The 24,934-nt window shown below is 40.0% G+C and overlaps 1 protein-coding gene across 6 annotated transcripts in view; it reads right to left on the bottom strand.

The window, feature by feature from the left end:
- Positions 1-24,934, bottom strand: part of atg7 (ATG7 autophagy related 7 homolog (S. cerevisiae)) — an 84,532-nt gene that overhangs the window by 33,212 nt on the left and 26,386 nt on the right. For all 6 annotated transcript variants that reach the window (XM_039770877.1, XM_039770873.1, XM_039770878.1 and 3 more), the window contains exons 8-13: positions 23,554-23,700; positions 23,326-23,414; positions 21,355-21,476; positions 20,634-20,724; positions 19,444-19,588; positions 19,178-19,336 (exon numbers count right to left, since the gene is read on the bottom strand). In XM_039770877.1, the coding sequence (XP_039626811.1) occupies positions 19,178-19,336; positions 19,444-19,588; positions 20,634-20,724; positions 21,355-21,476; positions 23,326-23,414; positions 23,554-23,700 (753 nt within the window). The remainder of the gene's footprint in view (positions 1-19,177; positions 19,337-19,443; positions 19,589-20,633; positions 20,725-21,354; positions 21,477-23,325; positions 23,415-23,553; positions 23,701-24,934) is intronic.

The raw sequence follows: 24,934 nt of genomic DNA, 5'->3' as shown, positions 1-24,934 counted from the left end.
AAAAAAAAAAAAAAAAGACTTTGTCAAGCAGGAAGACACCAGAGGATCAAGAGGTAAACACACTTGGATTTAAGCACTTAATAAATGTAAAAAAAAATGTATGTCATGTTTTTAAACACAAAGCCCATCTTCTTTTTCACTCTCCTTTATTTTTGGCAGATGGAGTAATCACAAAGGTGCTTGCGAGGATCAAATACATGTAACAGGTAGTCCAAGAATATATTATTATTTTGGAGTATAAAGAGCTGAAGAGATTTTAAACAATTATGTAGATTATTCGTATATTTATAGTTTTAACCAAGTAAATTTTATTTTTTTCTTTTAGCATTGGTCACAACCCCACAACTCTCATATAGTATCGTTAAACAATACATTTTAACATGATGAGTCTTAATGGAACAAGTTAACACTAGAATTACCAAAGCCTACAAAATATCTCGTAATCCCGGCCCACGTTAAATCCCTTCGCACCTCTCCATCAACATCTTTTGTTTTGCAAATGTGTCAATCAACACAAGCAGCCTGCTATCCCACCCCCTCCCCCACCGCCGCAGAAAGGGCAAAAAGTTCTCCCAGCTCAAGCTTTGATTATCCTTGAGTGAAGTACCTAGACTTGTATAAGGTAAATAATATATCGTTATTTGGAACATTAGTGTTCCGTGTCTACAACAATCTATGTAAACACATTGTTAAAACAGAAACGTTTTTTCTTACCGCTGCACCACGGAATCTGTCGTATTATACTTGTACCTTTTGTGAAAGTGTTTATTTAATATTTGGACTTCAGGCTTCACACATTATACAGTTCATGTCTACATTTTGTCATCTATACTAATAAAATGCAAAGCCCACACTGACTGACTGATCACTATTTCTCCAATTTCCCATGTAGGTAGAAGGCTGAAATTTGGCAGGGTCATACCTTACAGCTTACTTACAAAAGTTAGGCAGGTTTAATTTCGAAATTCTATGCATAATGGTCATAACTGGAACCTACTTATGTACATATATACGGCCATAGCCTGCAGCTCGGTCACCGTGTGAGGCGGAGTTGCTTCCCGCATCATCACGCCTCCCACGTGATTGAGTGCCTGCCCATATAAGGCCGTCCGGCAGCAGCAATCCAATAGACACACTGCCACTAAATATTCGTGGGTGAAGGACTGTGCTTATGCAAACGAAGAAGAGATGGTCAGGGATAGACTAGTGTTTGGCACAAACTCAGCGAAAGTGTGAGAGAAACTTTTAAGTGCCGGGTCTTACATAACATTAAATAAAGCTGTGGACATCGCAAGATCGCACGAGATAGCACAAGCACAGCTGAGAACCTTTGATGCATGTACTCCGAGCAGCTCACATGAACTGACTGTGAACGCAGTACGCAGAGAACAAGCAAGCGCTCCAAAGAGCGCTGAACAAAAAACACATTACACAATTGAGAAGGCAGCAAAAGAATATGAAGCGAGTAACGCATACAAGCGTATTCATAAGTGCAGCTACTGCAGAAACAAAGCACACGGTGGAAAAAGTCAATGTCCAGCTAAAGGAAATGTGGTAAATTGTACCAATTCACTATAGTTTGCAGGACTGGGAAAGGTAAACCCATGCATGCAGTGTGTGATGTCTCAGATAAAGAGGAAGACGAGCTGTTTATTGATGCAGTAAGAGAGAAACAACCCTCTGCAAGGTGTAAAGCTTAACTTTAAATTAAGTTCAGACATGCTGCCGCTGGCGTTTGTCATGCCGAGAAACTGCGTTTGTGGAGGGATGGACAGTTAAGGCGGGTGGCGGAGTCAGGTCATCATCTCCCCTCTCATTCACGACATTTCATTCCAAGCTGAGCTTCGCAGCTGACGCGGTCTTGCCGTTCTTTTTCCTTAGTGTTTAGTCCTCTCTCCTTTACTGATTTATATAAAGGAGAGTTGAGATCCGAGAGACTGTGTTTGTGGAGGAATTGAGAGTTAAGGCAGGTGGGGGAGTCACATCATCATCTCCCCCTTCATTCACCTCATTTCGCTCCGAGCTCAGCTCCGCAGCTAACGCGGTCTTGCGGAAACAACTTCGTGACGATGCCGCCAAATACTCACAGAAAAATCCACAAGTTAATAGACACGCTGTCGCTAGAGTTTCTCCACACTCTAAATCCTCCAGGCACTCCTGTGCATAATCTATTTTTGACGGTTGGGACACCAATAATGTTACTGAAAAACTTACAGCCACCGAAACCTTCTAACGGCATGAGACTTCAGGTCACGTGTCTGCAAAAGAACCTAATTGAGGCAATTATTTTTACTGGCACTTGCTCAGGGGAGAGAGTTTTTATTTCTTGCATCCCTGTTATACCCTCTGATCTCCCATTTCAATTCAAATGCCTCCAATTTCCAGTAAGGCTCTGCTTTGCAATGACAATTAATAAGTCTCAGGGACAGACCCTACAAAAGGTTGCCATTGATTTGAGGCAAGATTGCTTTTCACATGGCCAACTATACGTTGCATGCTCAAGAGTAAGTTCACACAGCTTGGTCATATTACAACCAGAGTGCTGAACTGACAACGTAGTATACAAAGAGATCCTTAACAAATAATTATTGGTATATTTTCCCTTAGTTTAAAAAGGTTTACTTTTTTTCTTAATACAAATTTAAAAGCAGTACTTTGCTGCTGCGAAGCACAGGTATTTTGCTAGTTTATTAATAAAACAAGAAAAAACGTTTCTGTTTTAATGATGTGCTTACATAGGCTATGCCCAGCCATAAACCAATGAAAGAGAGATTAACCGTTCTGCTGGGTGTTAACGCTAGTGGTGATGTAAAACTCATGCCGCTAGTCGTTTACCAATTCAAGAACCCTTGTGCTTCCAAGCAGTACAATGCAAACAAGGCCAGACTTCCCATTATGTGGAGGGCAAACACGAAGGTTTGGGTCACAAGGACGTTGTTTTTAGAATGGCTGCACAAGGCTTTTGCGGCCACCGTGAAGCGATATCTTGAAGAGAATAATCTGCCTGAAAAGTGCCTTCTTCTGATGGACAATGCACCGGCACACCCTCCAAATTTGGTTGGCGATATGGTCGAGGAGTACAACTTTTTATTAAGGTCGTGTCCCCAACACCTGCCCCCCAACCACGACTCCTCTTCTGCAGCCCATGGAGCAGCAGGTTATCTTAAATTTTAAGAAGCTGTACACCAAAGGACTATTCTCCAGGTGTTTCAATGTGACCGAAGAGACATCTTTGACCCTGAAGGAGTTCTGGAAGAACCATTTTAATATTGTTCATTGCATCAAAAAAAAAAAAAAAAATTAAACAAAGCCTGGAAAGATGTCACATACCGGACCTTGAACTCAACCTGGAAGAAAGTTTGGCCTTAATTCCTGAACGGGATTTTGAAGTATTTGTGCCTCCTGGTGTGGATGAGATGGTGTCCATGGGCAAGAGCATGGGTCTTGAAATGGACAATGAGGACATCGAGGAGCTGGTCCTGGATCACAAGGAGGAGCCAATGATGGAGGAACTCGTGTCGCATGCGGCTGGGGGTGGAGCCCAGCCGGGACGCCTGAGGGGACTGGAGGAGGGCTGGTGCCTCCTTCCGACCACGAGGGGGTGACCGCCCTGGTTTTGTTGGCGGCCTCGGGTAGGGGACAGGCCAGGCGGCGCCCCGGTGCCTGAAGAACTCTGGAGCCCAGCACTTCCGCCACACCCGGAAGTGCTGGGGGGAAGAAGACTGGGGACATTACGGTTGTGACCAGAGGTACCACTGTACTATTGTAGAACAAAGTGGGCACTGCCTGTTTTGGTAGGCTTTAGTGGCACACAAGACCTGCTAGGACAGAAGATTTAACAAGGATGGATAAAATCAGTTACATACCCTCCCCACCACATAAATTACTAAGTTAATGGGTAAGATGCAGTTTGAACCAACATCTTGGTCAACCCTAAACTTTGTCTGATAACAAAAGTTTAAAGCAGAATTGAACTAACACCTCTCGACAGCCTCTTTCAGATAAGATGATGCCCAGATGGACATTTATTTTGTTATGGTTTGTGATTACAAACCAAACTCTGCCTGGACACTATAGACAAAACAACACTCTCCTATAAGCAGGCACAGTATCTGAACTGGAAGAGACCTTGATCCTATCACCGGAGGTTACATCTTCCTTCAAAACTAGCTGATTTCACATCTTCTAACTCTTTGGGGAGCTAAAGGCTGATAATCCTCTAACGCTTTGGGAACCTGAAAGTTGTACAGCTACTCTGTTGGGGGGAGCTGAGAGCTTGCAAAGTGTTCTCTTTGTGAGCTGAAAGCTGGCAGTCTGGTCTCCTTGATGAGTGTAGAATCCTAATCTGTATGGAGAAAAAAATCTCACAAAACTTTCTCTGGCATGAAAGCTATTCTCTATAGAGCCTTGGAGCTAGACAACCTGAACTAGTTGCAAGATCCACTCTGTGGCAGTGGATGAGACCTGTCTATGAATAATGAAAAGCAGCCATTACTTCAAGAATGGAATTTCAGCATATATTCTCCTGTGCCATAAAGAGTAATTATTTTCCCTGTGGGCACAGCAAACAGCAATCTAAGGAAGGAAGCATCACATCACAAAGGATCATTGACAAAGGACCATACAGCAAAGACAAAGAGTGCACTCCAATGCAAGCAGAGTCTTCATACTGAACTTGGAGCAACGACACACAGCTCCATGCAACATCAAACATCACCCTTAAAGACTTGGTAATGATAAAACTGTTTATCTATGCTATGATAAATTAGAACACTAAATAGCCTGTACACAACAAGTCTCTTCTGTGTTATATGTTTGTCTGCACCCGTGACCCTGTACTTCGGATATAGCAGGTTGGATAATGGATGGATTGATGGATGTCTTAACTGTTTTGAGTCATGTCTTTTATGTTGACATATGTTGCTACCATATTCCTATAATCCTTGTCAGTGTTCTCCCTAGCATCTTTAGCTGGGCGCTCCACCCGGCTAATATAGTTCAGCGCCCAGCTGTCATCTCGCATGACATTGTGAGATGACAGCCACAGATCTGCAGGCACAGGCAGATCTAATGATCTGCAGAGATGGCAAGGGACGAGCGGGCGGGTGGGCAAATACTGCTAAAGCTAATAGCGGGTGTCCAGGCAGAGCAGAGTTCACAAGCAAAGAATATAGGAAGGTGGAGTTTCGAGAGCGGGCTGTACATGGTAATAGCGGGGGTGTAGCAGCTTCATACAGTTGCAAGGAGTATGGAGAGGAGGGCGGGTGAGAGGGGGCTGTACATACTTATAGCGGGAGCGAAGCGGCAGTTCACAAGCAAAAAGGATGTGGAGGTGGGCGGGCAAGAGGAGGTCTGATAAAATAAAATAAAAAAAAAAGTCTAGTGAAACCAGCCTGTCAGATATTAGAAAAAAGCATCAGGAAGTGATATGTTCTCAGCATCAGCGCAGTCTGTATAGTGCGGCTGAGCATACAGCAGCTCTCTTCTTGTAAAGTACATAGCAAACCAATATATACACATACAGTTGTTTAAGCATTAGGTGTGTTCTGTGTGCAAAAATCCTTGTAGCACTTACTGTGGTTCCTGTTTAAAGTGACCCCATCTGCCATTCTTATATTTGCTCATATTTGGACCTGCGTCCATATTGCAAAAAGTGTGCAGAAACCCTTGCAGCACACACTGTGTCCTGAGCAAAAGTTTTGTCACTGAATTGCTGAGGGTTTTGTATGGAAGCGTATTAGGGCCATGGTGAAGAAAAAAAAAATACGGACAAAGTGAAGAATAAAGTTGAGATATTGACTTTATTCTCGACATTTCCACTTTAATCTTGACACTTATGATGAGAATAAAATCGAAATGTTGCTACGTAATTTATGACAGGGGTTTGAGAAAATCTAATAAATTAAACATTAATTTTAACATGAAGTTTAGTTTATAATGTTCTACTTTAATGACAAACTACGAGAATAAAGTCAAGATGTCGAATTTAATCTCAAAATAAACGGCGAGAATAATGTAGAAATGTCGAGAATAAAATGGAAATGTCGAGAATGCGTACCTGCCGTAGTGCAAGTGTGAACTGAATATCTAACAGGCTCTCCCTTTACCACTCAAAAGTCTTAATGTTGGTAAAAATGCACATTACACCTCTGAAAGAATAATGCAAGAGCTGTTGGATGTCTTAGCATCAGAAATAAAATCTAACATACTGAAAAATATACACACAGAAAAGTTTTTCAGTATTCTGTGTGATGAAAGCACAGATATCTCAGATGTAAAACAATTAATTATTTACATTAAATATGTTTGCCACGTCACTAAAGAGGTCAGAATTAGTTTTGTATCAACCTGCAATATGATTGACTCCATAATGGAGACTATAACCAACACACTGAGTAAGATTATGGACTTGAAAACTGCTAATCTGGTTGGACTAGGGTCAGATTGAGCGGCTGTTATGATTGGGAAACAGAAAGGTGTGGCAAAACTGCTTAGATATAAACCATCTGGATTCTTGGTCAACTGTCACTGTGTAAAAACCCTTGCAAGTGCCCAAGCAGCAGCTGCTGTATATTATTTAACAAAACTGAACATCTTAAGGCAGCTATTCTATTTCTTCCAAAAATCTTCAGTTAGGATTGCTGGTTTAATGGAAATTCAGAATATTCTGAAAATTCCCCAGATTAATCTGAAAATGGCCAGTGACACTAGATGACTGTCTGTTGACTTTGCAGTACAGTCACTATGACAAGTGTACGAGTGATCTCCTTGGAGGGCCCAGATCCTAGGAACTTTGATTATAGGAAAGGTTCAGACAACTGGGCCTCTAGGAAGAAAAAAAGAATAAATATTTAACTGAAGACACCTTCTGCTTATGCAAGTTGGCTTTGAAGAATATTTTTAAATTTTTCTTCATTAGGTTTCCTATACCTTTTTTCAATGTTTTTATTTTTCTTCCCGACAGCGACAATACTTGTGCCTGTTGGTTTATGTCATACCATTGTTACTTAAAATTTTTGTTAGGGTTGCAGGATCCTGAATTGGATACTTCTTAAATTTAATAAAAAATATTCTTTTACAAGTGTCAAACCTTAAAAAAGAAGTCATATTGAGCTTTGGAAAATAATTAATAATAATTAACTAATAAAAAAGTGCACATTTAACCTTTCCACACCACCAAATTTTCCCGCCCGGCTACTTTTTCTTGCCACCCGGCTGAAAAAAATTTCTGGGGAGAACACTGCTTGTGTTTATCAATACATTGTATTATTCACAAAACTGATAATTAATTGATTGATTAACATCTATACAAATTTCTCTATTAATTTGGTGTCCCAGGATGGGTCAAAGTTAAAATCCTCACATATTCCCATATTAATTTGGCATCTCTAGGTGGTCAAGACAGAAATCCCTAACATTTCCTATACTAGCAAAAGGTTAATTCCATAAAGGTATGACATATTTGCACATCAGACTGTAGAATTCTATGAGCACGTCACTACTTAAGTAAGCTCCTTAGGACACGCCAAAAAACAATATTTGAGCAGGCAGGTAAGTATTAAATAAGTATACAGAGTTTGTCTGTTGCATGTCTGAAAGTAAACGGAATAACCGATAACTCACTACATTGCAGGCAAAACTAAAAGCCACTTCATAATGTTACACTATAAATATTGTAGCCTTTCTAAATTGTCAGTAACAGCCTCTTCCTTCACTTGAAAAACATATGACTTCACCATGCTCAGGTGATGAAAAGATAGTAGGCTATAATTACCATTTTTTCTATTTAACATTATACAATTACAATACAAATTATTTTTAGTATAGCCCAAAATCACACAAGAGTGCCGCATTATGAAATCATAGTTATGTTATTAGAAACCGTACTTAATTCTGATATACAGAAATATAGAGAGGAGTGATTGCTACATTCAAAATGTAAAAATATACAACAAAACCAGTCTCTGATGACAATGGAAGAGATGGATAGAATAGATAAAGATGACCATAACATGAGAAGAGCAGGAGAGGATGTAGGCAAAGAGAAGGATTATCTAGGTAATCATGAAACAGGCCCCAAACAAATAAGGTTTGTTCAGTATCCACTTACTCGCTTTGGTATACAAATGAGAGCGTTCCACTCAAAATGATATGACAGCTTCTTCTGGTTCTAGTATTTGGTCCACAAAATGCTGCATTTTGCTATTGCTGTTGTCTATTTGGAAAGAATCATACTCAATCGAACAACAAATTGGTTGGCCAGGGGTATACACACTTTAAAAAAAAGCTTTTGATGTCTTTTTGGGAACTTGAAAAAACCTTTATTACATACAGTAAGACAAGCATAACTATTTGCCAAGCTTTTTAGGAGCACACTGTAGCACGGTAATATAATAGAATAATTTAATACAGAAAGATGGAGAAATTCAAGAGAAGCATAAGTATATTCAGCGAGATGTGGCAATAAGATTTCTTGGAAAAAGGGGTATCTGGTTTCATGGCCATGTTGATAATGAGAATAGAAGGTAAGTGAAATTTCTTAGAATTGTTTAAACTCTCACAATATGGTCCTTTACTTCAGGGCTCTAAGGCTGCAGACAATACCACCTACTGTACTTTTCTCAAACATCTCAAAACCAAAACCTTTATTAAAAAGCTATTCAGAAGAAATAAGTGCAGAGATCACATATAAGAGTACAGTTTTCTGGCATGCATTCTTTAAAGGCAAAAACAACAATTACCAGTAGGTGTAAGGTATGTTACTTCAAAGGGGGAACTGAAGGAATGTTTCCTATTCCTTTCAGACTTAAAGGCTTTTGCTACAAAGACACAATACAATTGAAGAAATTCTTTAATGAAAAGCTTTGGGAACCCAGAGATATGTAGCTCAAGCATTTGACAGTGTGTCAGTGAGAAGTGGAGCATTTGGTGGTGTGCAAACTCTTTTTTTGTACAAGGCATCCAGAAACAGTTTTCATATAGTGCTATGTACATAAATTAAACTTGGTCATCTGCAAACACATACATAGCTGTTCAAGAAGCTGCAGAATTGTTTGATTGTTTGGAATGTGTGTACAGTGTGGCGTAGTGGTTAAGGCTTTGGACCTCAAACCCTGAGCAAGGTTATTATAGTTAACAAAACTATTATTATAAAAAACATTTTCGTAAACTGAAATAAAATAATTAACAGAGCTGAAATGAAAAACTAAACTATTAAAGTAGCTGGACAGACTAACTGAAAAGAAAAAAAAAACAGCATACTAAAAAAAATGTTAGTTTTTGTTTTTGAATTAACATTAGTGCCATTAGTCTTTAACTCTTGTAAATCCACCACGGGTCGCCCACTTGTATTCGTCCAGTGATTGGCAGCTGGTGACGGAGAGCAGGTGTTCACACAGCATTTGTGGTGACCAAGCAAGCTGAACACGGGTACGTACTTTGTCGCCTTTCTTTGTGCTTGTTGTATATCAAGATTTAAATCATCCTGAAATCAGAATGTGCTGATCAACAAAACCTTTACACAATGGACAGAAAAATCATTATTGAGTAAAGTTTTAGTTTATTACTCAGGTGCAAGCGTTTTGTTGACAATAATTCACCTGCCACTTCATGATAGGAGAAATCCTTTCTGAAAATAAAATGGCACTGAGCGAGAGACAGACAAGAACAACATGCAAGATCAGCATATTGTTGTTGACCAATCACTTTTGCTTTGCGATACAAGCCTTGTAAAATTCCTGAATTGGCAACGTCTTTGCTGAATTACAGGTAAGTAGGTGAAGAGAGTCTGCCAACTGGTGAAAAACTAAACATACAAATGTGTTTTTGTATTTATTCTATATTTATTATCTTTTTAAAGTTTATATTTACAGCTCAAAATATCTGATATTGTGAAAATAATCCTGTAGCAGAATTATGTTTTAAAATATCTGTCCCCCTTTTTTCAGTCTCTCTTTCTTTCAAAATAGATAGTTGAAATATCATATTCTTTTTGTTCTTAACATCAGCCATATCATACATATTGCATACCAAGGATTTTTCCCGCCTTGCATCCAAACCTGCTGAGGTAAGCTCCAGGTTTCCTGCCATCCTGCCAGCCTAGCAGTTGTTGGAATGCATTTGGCAGACACACTTCATGTGCTCACAGCTCTTAAAACAATGACATGCGAGAAGAAGAACACGCAGACGATCAGACCACCTCTCCTTAGCGTGCACTCAGCCCCCTTTCACAACGCGAGTGGTAGAGATGCGAAGTGGCAAAACGACAGCTGCTGTAAAGGCTTTTAAATGTTCAATGTGCAGCGCGAAATGCAGAACACAGAGCTCGCCAGCAGCAGCAGCAAGACAACATGATCCGATGGCATCTCTTTAGCGTGTGCTCAGCTGCCCCCCCTTCACAACGCGAGCAGCGTTATATATCCTGCGAGAAAGAGGTTTAATCACACCCGGGGCTAGAAATAAAGGACAAGTATTGGTTTTTTTTACTAAAGTTTTAAAGTAAAAGTAAAAATAATGCATATGTAACAATACCCATGAAAATAACAATCTCTTTAAATTGTATATCCGGTAAAACAAACATAAGGGTGGGCGAGCGAAGCAAATAGGAGGTTGGAGCGCACCCACCTTCCACTTGGTCGGAGGTCCCTTGCTAACTTTTTACATTTCTGGCAAAGAGATCACAGCTACATTCTTGCCCCTGATAGCAAAACCAAAAATATTAAATATCAAGAGGCCCTCAGATACAAAAGCTATCAATTCTTCTCAATACAAATTACATTTTTAAACATTTTTTTTTTTTTAAACTGATTTTTAAAATTTGTCCTGTTTCACTACTACACGGGTGAAGCCGCAGGGGACAGCTAATAATTACTAAAATTGAAACTAATAGAAATAAAAATAATGTCTTTGTGCAATAAAAACTAAATTAAAACTAAAAATACATAATGAAGGAAAACTAAAACTAAACTGAATTTCCAAGTAAGGTCAGAAAAAATATTGAAATAAAAACTAATATAAAAAGGCAAAATATATAATAACCTTGACCCTGAGGTTGTGGGTTCAAATCCCACTACTGACACTGTATGACCATGTGCAAGTCATTTGAACTGCCTATGCTCCAATTGGAAAACCAAAAAAAAAGTAACCAATTGTATCCTAAAAGGTGGAAGTCACCTTTTAATAAATAAAATTAAGCAAATGTATGTATAAAACATTTTAACACCTCACTGGTATATCATGAGATGCTTCTTGCAACTGAAAAATAGCTTGGCTTATAGGGGGAGCTTCTTCAGCTTTCAAAAAGTCATTGTTCCTGTCACCTTGCATCTGCTACCACAGTGCTCGAAAAACTACACTGCTGTGTTACACTGCCTTGAAGTTGTTGAGACACCAGTGCAGTTGGGTCTTAGGATAAAGTTGTCTACTTAATGGTTATATTTATAACAGGTTTTCTACTACAGTTGGTTTACACAAATACTGTATGCACAAGGTGCTAATCTAGATTTGGTTGAAGCAGTCAAGTTCAAAAAAGCAGTTCTCATCACCCATCCATCCATCCATCCTCTTCCGCTTATCCGAGGTCGGGTCGCGGGGGCAGCAGCTTAAGCAGAGGCCCAGACTTCCCTCTCCCCGGCCACTTCTTCCAGCTCTTCCGGGAGAATCCCAAGGCGTTCCCAGGCCAGCCGGGAGACATAGTCCCTCCAGCGTGTCCTGGGTCTTCCCCGGGGCCTCCTCCCGGTTGGACGTGCCCGGAACACCTCACCAGGGAGGCGTCCAGGAGGCATCCTGATCAGATGCCCGAGCCACCTCATCTGACTCCTCTCGATGCGGAGGAGCAGCGGCTCTACTCTGAGCCCCTCCCGGATGACTGAGCTTCTCACCCTATCTTTAAGGGAAAGCCCAGACACCCTGCGGAGGAAACTCATTTCAGCCGCTTGTATTCGCGATCTCGTTCTTTCGGTCACTACCCATAGCTCATGACCATAGGTGAGGGTAGGAGCGTAGATCGACTGGTAAATTGAGAGCCTTGCCTTACGGCTCAGCTCCTTTTTCACCACGACAGACCGATGCAGAGCCCGCATCACTAAATTTGACAATGACACACATTCTGTATGAGAATGCAGAAAATTTTAGTGAGGCAAATAATGTGCATAATACAAATCTTTAGGTCCAAAATGTAAACAAAAAAAGAATTTATAGCTGATTCAGCTTGTGGGGCCACTGCTGATTTTGAAAGTTCACAACAGAGGATGTTGTTCTTTCCTTGTTTGGATCGGATGAAAAAGGAGCTTAAATTAGAAGTTATCAGGTGTGCAAGCCAGCCACACTACTTCTACATTACTGTTCTCACAAAATATGGAGTTGCCTTGCATTACAACATTCATCTTACACGGTACAACACCATAGTACTACAAACATTTATCTTAGTTCAGGAAAAGTACCTGTGGCAAAAAACACTATCTACAGAAGAAAACAGAGGAAGAAAAAATACCAGATTTGCTCAGGGTATACTGTTTGCTTCATTATGACATGTTTTCCTCACGCAAATAAGTATTTCAGTTTGAATTGACAATTCTCATTTGTAGCTGAACACATGAATGTTTATTCAGTGCCTGGAGATGCCGTCATACACGGTTGAGGCAAAAATGGACAAGGAACGACTAGATCACCTTGATGTCCATTGTCATTGATCAATTTGACAAACTAAGACCAAGAAGACACACACTAATAGCAGCAGAGTAAAGAACATATAGACAAGTAAAACAGGCAGCAAGAGAAGAAATAGCACACACACAGACAACAAGACATTCATAATTACAAGAGAGAATACAGCACATACAGACAACAAAAGAGGAGAATGACACCAAGATAGAATCGAGACAACAGAGAAAGACACAAGATACAGAACAGAGACTATAAGAGAGAAAAGACAGATAAACTTCAAGGTTAAAGTACATAAATAGCAAAGGATGGCAGACAGACAACAAAAAGAAACAGCTCGAACAGACATAGAGAATTGAAGATGTAGGCAAAATACAGGTTGCAATAAGAGAAGAAAAGCAGATGAAATACAGAGAAGCAAGAATGAAAGAGAAAAGATACAAGCAGCAGAATGACAAGAGGGTCAACACATAAACAGCAACAAGCAGAGAGACAGAAAAAAATCCACAAAAGAAAATACATAGACAAACTATTGTAAAGGAAAAGGTACACAGAATATTTGTGTGCATGAGACCCATAGATAAAGTCAACTCTGATGTTGTTCTAAATAATTTTAACTATATGATCCTTTTTAAGTATCAGAATTGGACCATGCAAAAAAGAGAATGGGATAGCCACAATAAAAGACAAAAAAAGTGGTAGGCTGCAAGTTATATAGATGACTGTGGAGACGTATTGCCACATAATACACAACTTGTATACCACCTAAATGACTAATAAATACGTTTTTCTCAATTATAATAGTTCATTATTAATGATTGTGTTTATCCATCATTATATTAAAATGTATAATTCAAACATCCATCCATCCATCCATCCATTTTCTAACCCGCTGAATCCGAATACAGGGTTCTGGGGGGTCTGCTGGAGCCAATCCCTGCCAACACAGGGCACAAGGCAGGAACCAATCCTGGGCAGGGTGCCAACCCACCGCAGGACACACACAAACACACCCACACACCAAGCACACACTAGGGCCAATTTAGAATCGCCAATCCACCTAACCTGCATGTCTTTGGATTGTGGGAGGAAACCGGAGCGCCCAGAGGAAACCCACGCAGACACGGGGAGAACATGCAAACTCCACGCAGGGAGGACCCGGGAAGCGAACCCGGGTCTCCTAACTGCGAGGCATATAATTCAACATTTAATATCTAAATCAGTTTATGAGATAGACATTTTTTTTTTTAACAGTTATGATTTTAGAGTGCAAGAACTTGGAGAATGTATGTCCCTAGACGTTAAATGAGAGGGAGCACTTTGACACCTAAAGGGGCCTAAGCACATGATTATCGTCAAATCCTAGAAACACCCCTGCATCATACACTAACCTAAAATACTGAAGCACGTTTCATAAAAATAAATTTAATTGAAGAACTTTCCATTAACAGAAGCATGCATCTCAACTATGGTGATAAACATGTATAAGCATGTACAATACTAACAAATTTTTTTAACTTTTTTAAAAAAGTAGTAAAGTGCTAGCAAACTAAATATAAAAAGTAAATAATAGACAGAACCAATGAAAAGGAGAAAGAAATATTAGGCTACACTTTAAGACATGAACATAAAATCAAGAGATCTCATACTTAAATTCGAAAAAGACATTAGTGAAAGCATATTTACACTGCTATGTTGCAGCTCTGAACGGTAAGTAAAAAAATGTAGGGTATATTCTATACTCTGTTAGGCGAAGGTCATAATACATCTTGAAAACCTAGCCAAAACACCTTTATAAAGAAAGGTGATCTATCAAAACTAAATGTCTATTTGTAAGTGGACAAAGCATAGCTTGCATTTCATGAGTCATGTTTCATTATAATAAGAAAAGCAGTGCTTTGATGTTTAATTTACCAACATCCCCCATACCAAGCCCCTGCCACTCAGCAATGCTGGATCCTGATGAAAATAAAACCAGAGGATGACCTGAAGAAACAGGCTGCCTGAGTAGATGAGGACCTGACCAGGAAGATTTGAATGCGACTTTAAGTTATCGTCCATCCATCCTCTTCCGCTTATCCGAGGTTGGGTCACGGGGGCAGCAGCTTGAGCAGAGATGCCCAGACTTCCCTCTCCCCAGCCACTTCTTCTAGCTCTTATGGGGAAATCCCAAGGCGTTCCCAGGCCAGCTGGGAGACACAGTTCCTCCAGCGTGTCCTGGGTCTTCCCCGGGGCCTCCTCCCAGTTGGACATGCCCAGAACACCTTTCCAGGGAGGCATCCAGGAGGCATCCTGATCAGATGCCCGAGCCACCTCATTTGACTCCTCTCAATATGGAGGAGCAGCGGCTCTACTCTGAGCCCCTCCCGGATGATTGAGCTTCTAACCCTATCATTAAGGGAAAACACAGACATCCTGCGGAGGAAACTCTTCAGCCGCTTGTATTCGCGATCTCGTTCTTTCGGTCACTACCCATAGCTCACGACCATAGGTGAGGGTAGGAACGTAGATCGACTGGTAAATTGAGAGCTTTGCCTTACGTCTCAGCTCCTTTTTCACCACGACAGACCGATGCAGAGCCTGCATCACTGTGGACGCTGCATCGATCCGCCTATTGATCTCACGCTCCATTCTTCCTTCACTCGTGAACAAGACCCCGAGATACTTGAACTTCTCCACTTGGGGCAGGATCTCGCTCCCAACTCAGAGAGAACACTCCACCCTTTTCCAGCTGAAGACCATGGTCTCGGATTTGGAGGTGCCGATTCCCATTCTTGCCGCTTCACACTCAGCTGTGAACTGATTCAGAGAGAGCTGAAGATCACGGCCTGAAGAAGCAAACAGGACAACATCATCTGCAAAAAGCTAGGGCTGCCCTTTGCCACCGATTCTGTTCATAACTTTTATGGACAGAATTTCTAGGCGCAGCCAGGCTGTTGAGGGGGTCCTGTTTGGTGGACTAAGGATTAGGTCACTGCTTTTTGCAGATGATGATGTCCTGTTTGCTTCATCTGGCAGTGATCTTCAGTTCTCTCTGAATCGGTTCACAGCTGAGTGTTAAGTTATTGTGCCACCTGCAATTACACATCTAGCATTATCAGATAGTAAGGCCTTGGTTTAAAAGACACTTTTTTCCATTTGCTTGTATGGCCAAGTTATAATAAAATTTATTACCTATAATACATAGTTAAAAGTATGGAAACCTGTAGTTGTCCAGCAAAAAAAAAAAGTCTGAAAGAATTATTAACCAGTTCGAACAACTTATTAATCCATTCAAACAAATTACTTAACACTTCAAAATAATTTTTATTATTATTTTTTTTTACTGACTCTTATTTCAGCAGTACAGAGCCCTATTTTGTATTAATTCATTCTAACAGATTATTATTATTTTTCCCTCCTGCAGTCCAGTTCATATTACGGAGCCCCACTGTATATACTGAACTGTATATACAGTTTTCCTTGCATACAGTTCAGTGAACCATAAGTGCACTGTAGGGTGTGTGTTAAAATTAGTATACTGGAAGAATAACTAGTTGCAAGACCACCGTGGCTAAAACAATTCGTTTGAGGAGTCTTCAAATGAGTTTCAAAACGCAAGAGAATGGATTTATTGAATTTTCTCAGAGTATGTGATGGAAATGTTACTAGAAGAATAGGTAAGAGTAAAACAGACCGAGACTATTGGCTAGGTATACCCTTCTGGTTCCGGTTCACTAAACTGCATACCAGGAAAAATAAATAGCTACTGAACTAAGTGTCAGGGAAAAAAATAAAAATAATCCATTTGAATGAATTATACAATTCATTCAAACAGATTAATAATTTGCTTGAAGGGATTTTTTATTTTGCCCAGCACCCACTGTGCTTCATATAAAAGTGTAGCTCTTTCTCCAGAATGTTTTTTATAGATAAAGAAGGGACTGGGGAAGGAGCTGCTAAACTGAAGTCGTGTGCCAGACCACAGAGTGAGTGGTAAGTGTATGGGATTTGAAGCATTTTAGTTAAGTCTCCACAAAAAAGAAAATAAAGAAGAATATAGGATAACCATAGGATGCTACACATCAAAACAGTAGGCATGTGGCAAACCACCCTGAGGGTAAACAGGAGTTCAAGACCTGTGAAAGATGGCCTAGATACGTAACACTGTTTTATTTAATACATGCTTATGTGTTCCTGTCTCTCGTGTGTTACATTATACAAAAATATTGAAGTTATTATTTGGCCTTGATATTATATACAACTAGCAGGAGTACCCGGCATTGCTAGGGAATCTATAACCGGTGAATTTCCGAAATGAGAGAAACAGAATATAGAAATAGAACAAACATTTTTCTGATTCACATTTTATTGTAATAGGCAATATAAGTGCTCATTCCAGAGCCTTTGGATACACTATATTTTTTGTTTTCCCTTGTGGTGAGAAAATGAACAAATTCTGAGGATTTCCCACTCTAGAACATGCTACGTAGAGGTGTCCGTGTGAAAATCATGGATTTTCGAAATAGATGCCTGCAACTTGTAGTGATCACCCTTGAGACTTATTAATTGACATAGCGAAAGCCAAATGAACAGGAAATTGGAGCAGTTTGAAATCAAAGGGTAAATCATTCGGAATCGGCGGTATTCTTGGTATGAAAACATCTTTATGTCTTGCGCAATGTGTCATGATAGTTGCTTCAATAATATTTGGATAGAGAGTCTTGACAAAAAGGCAAGTGGTATTACACAGTAAACAGTGTCTGTGTTGAACCATGCTGCTATCTAATGGACATTGTCGATGGTAACTACAGAGAGAAGTGACATACAACCGCTGCTGCGTGTGGACAATGGCGGGGGAGGATGCTGTCTTTTTAAGGCGAGTCTGCCGTTGCCCGGGAATCTATAACCAGTGAATTTCCCAAATGAAAGAAACAGAACATAGAAATAGAAGAAACTTTTCTGATTGACTTCTTATTCTTTCTTTTTCCGGTTTCTTTGTGGTGGTGGCCTGCGCCACCTCCACCTACTCAAAGCTTCATGATGCTCCAACAATGATGGACGGATTAAAAGGAAGAAGTCTACGTGACCATCATCATCATCAAGCCCTTCCGTGAGAATCCTAAATCCAAAGAGGACTGTTTCATTTATGTTAGGTAGAATGCCCAGAGGGGACTGGGCGGTATCATGGTCTGGAATCCCTACAGATTTTATTTTTTCTCCAGCCGTCTGGAGTTTTTTTTTTGTTTTTTCTGTCCCCCCTGGCCATTGAACCTTACTCTTATTCGATGTTAATGTTGATTTATTTTTTATAATTATGTCTTTCATTTTTCTATTCTTTAATATGTAAAGCACTTTGAGCTACTGTTTCTATGAAAATGTGCTATATAAATAAATGTTGTTGTTGTTGTTGACATTTTATTGTAAGTTCCTCCACTCTGGATTCTGTGTGCTGTGGCGTTTCAGACGCCCTTGAAATAGACTCTCCTGTGGCCCCTGAAGTGGACCTTCCAATTCTACGTCTGGCATGGGTATATTAGCGAAAAGCAGGACAATTATAACGTATTACGTATGGAATAAGCACCACAGTGAGATAAATTTACGTTATTTACAATACGTCAGAAATCGAACAAATAGCACCAGTCAGTCAGAAAGAGCAACACTGAAATCATACTGTCAGTCGGAAATCGAGGAAATAGAGCCACAGATATGGAAAGCCATTGAGAAATAGTAGCACTGAAACCGTACTGGGAAAAATGGCGGGGAGGGGTGCTCTGTTTGTAAGGAGCATCTGTGTTGAACCGTGATGCCACGTAACGAACGTTGGCGATGGCGATGGCAAGTACAGAGAGAAGTGACATACAATCGGGGTTGCGTTTGGGGAAAATGGTGGGGAAAGGATGCGGCATTTTTTAGGCGAGTCTCTGTTCAAGCGTGCTTTTATATAACGGACGTTGGTGAATGAAATACAGCACTATCAGTGCGTGTGGAAGTGTGACGTGCGGAAACGCGGGTGTGTCAGCCGGTTACGCTTTCCGGGTTGTTCACATTTTACATCTATGCGGCAGTACCTCTTCACCCGATGAAAGTTGTCAGCTTTCTCATACTTGGACACTTCCGCCATCTCTTGGCAATTTAAAGAAACATGGGTAAAGAGCGACGCACAGAGACCAAAGCTGGCGCTAGATGGCACCGTGGTGAAGTTGTGTTACAAGTAAGTATGGGGACGTGTGCCGAATGTTGCGTCGGTGAAAAGGTGCCCTGCGGTCCACCACGAACATTTCTCTGAACCAAACATACCCCATGACCTTCTCCTGGTCACAAAGGAGCCCCATGCCCAGTGCAGATTTGTATGGCGGACAAACAAACATACATACATTGACTGAGCTTTATATATTAGATGTGGAGGGTCATTGCTTGAGTGTCCTGCTTGCTAAATTCAACAACTTTTACAAACCAGACCATGGACACTTTTTACAAAGCACCTACAGGTAATACACACAGATAATAAATTTAGAAAAAAAAACTTCTTACTCACCACTCCAGGAAATATTTTTCTAAGCCTCTCCACTGCTGCCAACGCTTTGGACTTTCCACCACCTATACAGTCTTCAAACTCATACAAAGGCTGGCGTACTGGGTTGGAGTAAGAAATCTTAGCATTGTCCACAAAGGTAATGTGCCTTACACCCCAGCCCTTAAGGGAGACCACAGAAGAAGTTTTTTTTAGGGAACTTTAATGGATAACCAGAATCAGAGAGTGAGAGAGTGTATGGAGGGCGTCGACAAAAACAAATCTCTTACCAGAAGTGTCCTGGCCACATTGCAGCCCAGTGTCCCCGCTCCAAGCAGGAGACACTTCGTGCTGATCACTTTCTCCAAGTCCAGAGTTGGCACCAGCCTCCAACGCATCAGTTTTAGATTCAGGTCCACTGAGGACTCAGCCAGTCTTTATAAGAGAAAGAAAAGTATTTATTGAGGTGCACCAGGTAGCTTCCTATACGTTCCTTTAGACAACTTGTAGCCTCTTGTTATAGAAGGGAATGGCAGTATTGCTTGAAACATGTTCACAGATGGTTACAGTTCAGGTCAGCTCTAGGCATGACAGCCAAACAGGAGAAAAGACTTTTTGCTTGTTCCATTGCCGTTACAGTAATCACTGCCCTGTGTGGTTTAATCAGTAAACACTATATGAAAACTTCAGTAACTTGAGCAGCAAGTAAAGTGCATATTTCCCTTATGTCAACTGGTGCTCAGCCACTGTAGTGCTAAAACTCTGAGGATTCATCTATCAAAAGAGATTAATAGAAGCAGGCCCAACAACCTTAATGAGTTTAGAAGGCCTTCCCTGCAGACACTACACTCAGCTGCTGGGTTTTGTGGTCAGGCCTGAAAAGCTTTGAAGAGGGAAATGGCAATTACCGCCTTCTTTTAATGATCTAGAACCAGAAGGAGACCTGTTTTTGAGTTTTGTGACTCATGCCTGAGTAGAAGGACACAATTAGGCCTTTCAGTAATAAATTAATTAATAATAACTCTTTTAGAAAAAGGCAAAATTAGAGAGAAAGACAAAAGGCTGGCATACAGAAGCACAAGGAGCCTTCAATTGACAAATCTCAGATTGATGTTATTAATTACTTAAGGCTGTTATTACCAAGATTGTGCAAAGAGGATTATAAAGTATCCTGCGGGCAAACAACATTTCCAGTGCAGTGAAGTGAATTGTTTACACAGGCTTTGAGGCAAACCACTCTTTTTACTTTCAAATGGCATTTTTGTAGGACCATATTAGGCAGAAGCTAAGGATGTTCTGGCTGAATCTCATTTATGCAGAGGTTGCATACTTCCAGTATAAGCCCAAGCAGAAAGCCATCATGTCTATATAAGTAGAACTATGAGCCTTCTTTAGCATTTTGCTTATTTACTTCAAATACTGCAATTGTCCTTTCTCATTTGCACTAGTAACAGATTGAGAAAAAAGATCAATGATATACCGCCTAGGGTCCATGCATTCACTGAGGTTCACTATTCTTGGTCCCATTGCTCCTTTTTGGTTCTTCTCCCACCCAACACCTTTAGGGCACCCTGGAAAGCAATTTCAGACAAAAAAATAATTATTTTCAGTTACAGTGTACTTTCAGTCATTAATATTCTGCCATGCAACTTGCCTAAACCAAATGATCAGAGAACACAAAGAGGGCGAAAATGTGCTAACTTCTTGGTGGGCCAATGTCCATAAAGTATAAACATACCTCTGATTTTTAAAATTTCCCTTTGTTTTTGAGATTTCTACATGGTTGGTGTCAAGCATTCTTTAAACAAATGCCAACTCTTACTCAAAAACTGCTTAACTATAAAGATGCAATTTGTTTCCACATAAATTTTAATACTTCCAAATTCCATGTAAAGAGGAAACAAAGATGGTAAAAAAATGTTTTGGCTACAATGTTGTAGAAACATCTCACATACTGTGATTAACATAAATTGCTGTGACATACAGAACTCTCAGTATACTGGTAATTACACATTTTAAGCCTGTTTTACTGTGTTAGCCGTTACGGACGCAATGAGAAGTCAAGCAAACTTGCATATTGTAATCCGTTCAGTTAGCCAATAACAGGTGCTTGACTTCTCATTACATTTCAGGCCTTTGATAAAGACTTGCTCTGTGATAGCACACACAACAATGAATGTCTGACTGGGCCAGAGGCACACCTGAAGCATTTGAAAGCTTGGGGAGCTTCACTTCAAACAGCAAGCTGTGTGTCAAGTTACGCATGCCTTGCAGAGTCCTGTCTCTGAAGCATAGCACTTCCAGTGAATCCAGGACTTGTCCCCTGGAAAATATCAAAGAAAACAGTAAGGTGAGCCAGTAATTTGGCATTAACAAATCACTCTTATCCAAATCACTCATATTCTTTTTCTATGGTTATATTCTTGAATAAAAGCGCACCTGTTTTGTTATACCTGTAACTTTTGTGAAAGTGTTTATGTGTTCAGTCTTCACAAATAATACACTTCATGTCTACATTTTGTAAATTATTACTAAAACATGAAAAATGTTTCTGTTTTAATTATGTGTTCAACAATTCCTGCCTCGTATTTATTATTATAATACACTATATTATTTACCTTATACAACCCGACACTCAGAAAATCAGACTTGAGCTCTGTGAGATGGGTCCACTCCATGTCCCTTCTTCACATCACTGTCAATAGTTATGACCGAATGAACTGACAGATGGACACACATACACACGGAACAAGGGGATGGTGTAAAAACTGCTCCGTGTTTTTATTAAAAAGAATCTTCGTCTCCCTGGCTCAGCCATTACTTGCGTAGACAGCAGAGACTCAGCAGCCACAAACTTCATCCCCAAATCGCCATTTTGGCAATCTCCTCACAGCGCAGCCAGACCATCTCATGTTGGCACTCCTCCCATCATCCTTCTCGTACCCGAAGGCATACCTCGGATACCTGGGGAGGTCATCTGCCATGCTCGCCCAGTCCATGGCATTGTTTAGTGAGGTGAACCAGACCCTAGAACGCCATAACCTACACTCCTTCGCAGGGCCCTGTTCATGATGCCTTCTCTCTCTAGGTGGCCAGATCACCCTCACCGAGACTGCTCTTCAGCCGCCTTTTAACCTCAGTTCCTATTCATTTCCCTTTTTATCCTCTTATCTTTTTCCCCTCCTCGCACTCATGCTTCTCATTTTATATGTGGGAACGTGGCACAGGTGTGGCAATTAGTAGCTCCCAGTATCAATTACAGACACAGACGATTCCTCACCCATGCACTTAAGTGAGGAAATGTCTGCGCTGCATTGCACCCAGGAATTGCTCCAGCCACACTACCACTCCCTCTTCATAAGCCACGAGTTCAGGGATTATTTATTTTAAAAGGCAATAAGTTGCGAACCTCACCTTACCACACTCTGAGAATTTTCTGTGTAACTTGAGCTGCATCGGATAGAACAGCAGGCTGCTTGTTGCTTGTGTTGATGGACACATTTACAAAACAAAAGACACTAATGGAGAAATGCAAAGAAATTTAAAGTGGCCCAGGATTACGAGTTTTTTCGTAGGCTTCATGAATTCTAGTGTTTATCCAGGTGTTATTTGTATCTAATGTTCTATATGCCATGTTGTTCTTTATGAATTTGTGTAAAGGACTTTGAGCATGTGAAAGGTGTCATATAAATAAAATGTATTATTATTATTATTATTATTATACACCACCAATGCTGTGTGTCAGCAGTAGGATTTGAAGTCAAAAGGTACAAAGCCTTTACCACTATACCACATTGCCTGCCTGTAAACAGAAAGGAACCTCAAAAGAAAATGCTGATGCTGACTAGAGTGAAATTCAGCATCCACAGGGGTCAGTCAACTTTGTTTTAGTGTATCTACATATTAAAATATTTTAGTAATTGTTTCACCTCATCAGTAAAAACAAACCTTCAGGTGAGAGAGATAATGAAAAGGATCGGCTTATCTTGTAGTGAGCGTGTCTGCATTTTAATGCAATGGTAAACAAGAAAACCATGACTACAGCAGCCCTCCTATTAAGAGGAAAAAAAATACAGCAAATAAATAATTTCTTCAGCAATGGCCATCATAGCATCTGTCCGACAATGAATTTGGAGACAATCCACAAGACATAAAAAGGCTTCTCTATTTACCAGCGATAGGTGATGAGATACAAAAGATTCCTCAAAGGCCATCCAGGGTACTGAGGTAGTGTGCAGGGGTCATAAACTCCAATGGTGACCTAAGGAAAGTCAAAACACAATGTAAGTCACATTATACTCTTTCACTTGAAAGTCATGGCAAGACTTAGTAATGTGAAATAGACTAGTGGTGGAAAGACTCCCACAACCATCACTTTGAAGAAACTAATGTTGCTTTACCTTTTTCTGCGCTCTAACCTCTTCTTCCAAACTTGCTAGAGGAGATATGGACACTGAATCGACTGTGTACTTCACAACAAAATAAGGAATAGCTGAAGCTCCAGTCTTGCAGCAAAGTGCATCGTAGGCATCTTGAAGTGCCTTTATCTAAAAGAAGAGAATTAAAAACTACCAGCTAACATTCACAACACAGAAAATGGACAAACAGGACCTCTAACTGAGCAAAAGATAATGTAGAAAGATTCATGACTGTTTGAACATGCTTTTCAAATTAACATTCCAGCAACAGTGGCCCAACTACAACCGTTGACAACTGAAGACCAAATAATGCCATTTGTACGAATAGGCTAAAACTGAAAATATCACTAGGTTCCTGCATGGGAGATCAATTTGGTTAGAATATTAAAGCAAAAGTAATATACAAAAACTAAAAAGGAATGAAAAAATTATAACAGTTCATTGCCTATTTCAGGAGCATAAATTTCCAAACAATTGTCTAGATCTGGCAGTTCAAAGGGGTGGACTATTATTCCTTTGTCCTTCAAATATTTAGTTCTGTAATTATTATAAAAATAAATTAATTCACTTAGCTCTCCAATTCCTTAGGATTTGTAAATGGCAGAATAAGACAGCATGTCTTTAGAACATTTTTACAAGAACAGGTATGGACATTTAGCCTAACAAAGCTTGTAAATCCCATCCACCTTTCTATATAAATAACATGAAATGGAGTTTTAAAGGTTGTTAAAAGGTTATGGCTTTTGAACAACTGTCGGGCACTTGGATTTAGTAGTCATAATGAACTCATAACCATTTTTTCCATAAGCAGTATTATCAGTGTTCAGACATCCCATTTCATAGTCAAATATAACATTTTAACTTCTATGTGTAATACTTCATGTTTAGTTGCATTAAATTACATCTGCCACAAATCTGCCCATGGCTGAAAGCTATCCAATGACATCTGAATGATTCAATACATTCTAAATTATTTGCCAATCCACCTAGCTTCATATAATCTGTAAATTTAGCCATCTTGCAATTTATATTCCTATCGAAATCATTTACATATATTAAAATAGCAGTAGTCCTAGCACCAATCCCTGAGGGACACCACTTTTTAACATCAGCCAACTCTGATAGGGTTCCTCACAACATAACCCTCTGCTTCCTATGTCTGAGTCAATTTTTCAACTAGCTACACACAACACCCTGAACTTCCACCTCTTTTAGTTCGATGCCCAACCTCTCATGTGGAACCTTTTCGACTGATTTCTGAAAGTCAAGATAAATACTATCATATGCATCTCTGTGAATGTATCCTTTTGTTGCTTCATCATAGAATTCCACCGCATTAATAAAACATGACCTCCCTCATCTG

The sequence above is a fragment of the Polypterus senegalus genome, chromosome 12 (genome assembly GCF_016835505.1).
Source record: "Polypterus senegalus isolate Bchr_013 chromosome 12, ASM1683550v1, whole genome shotgun sequence".
Classification (NCBI taxonomy): Eukaryota; Metazoa; Chordata; class Cladistia; order Polypteriformes; family Polypteridae; genus Polypterus; species Polypterus senegalus.
This window is presented reverse-complemented; position numbering and strand designations above follow the sequence as displayed.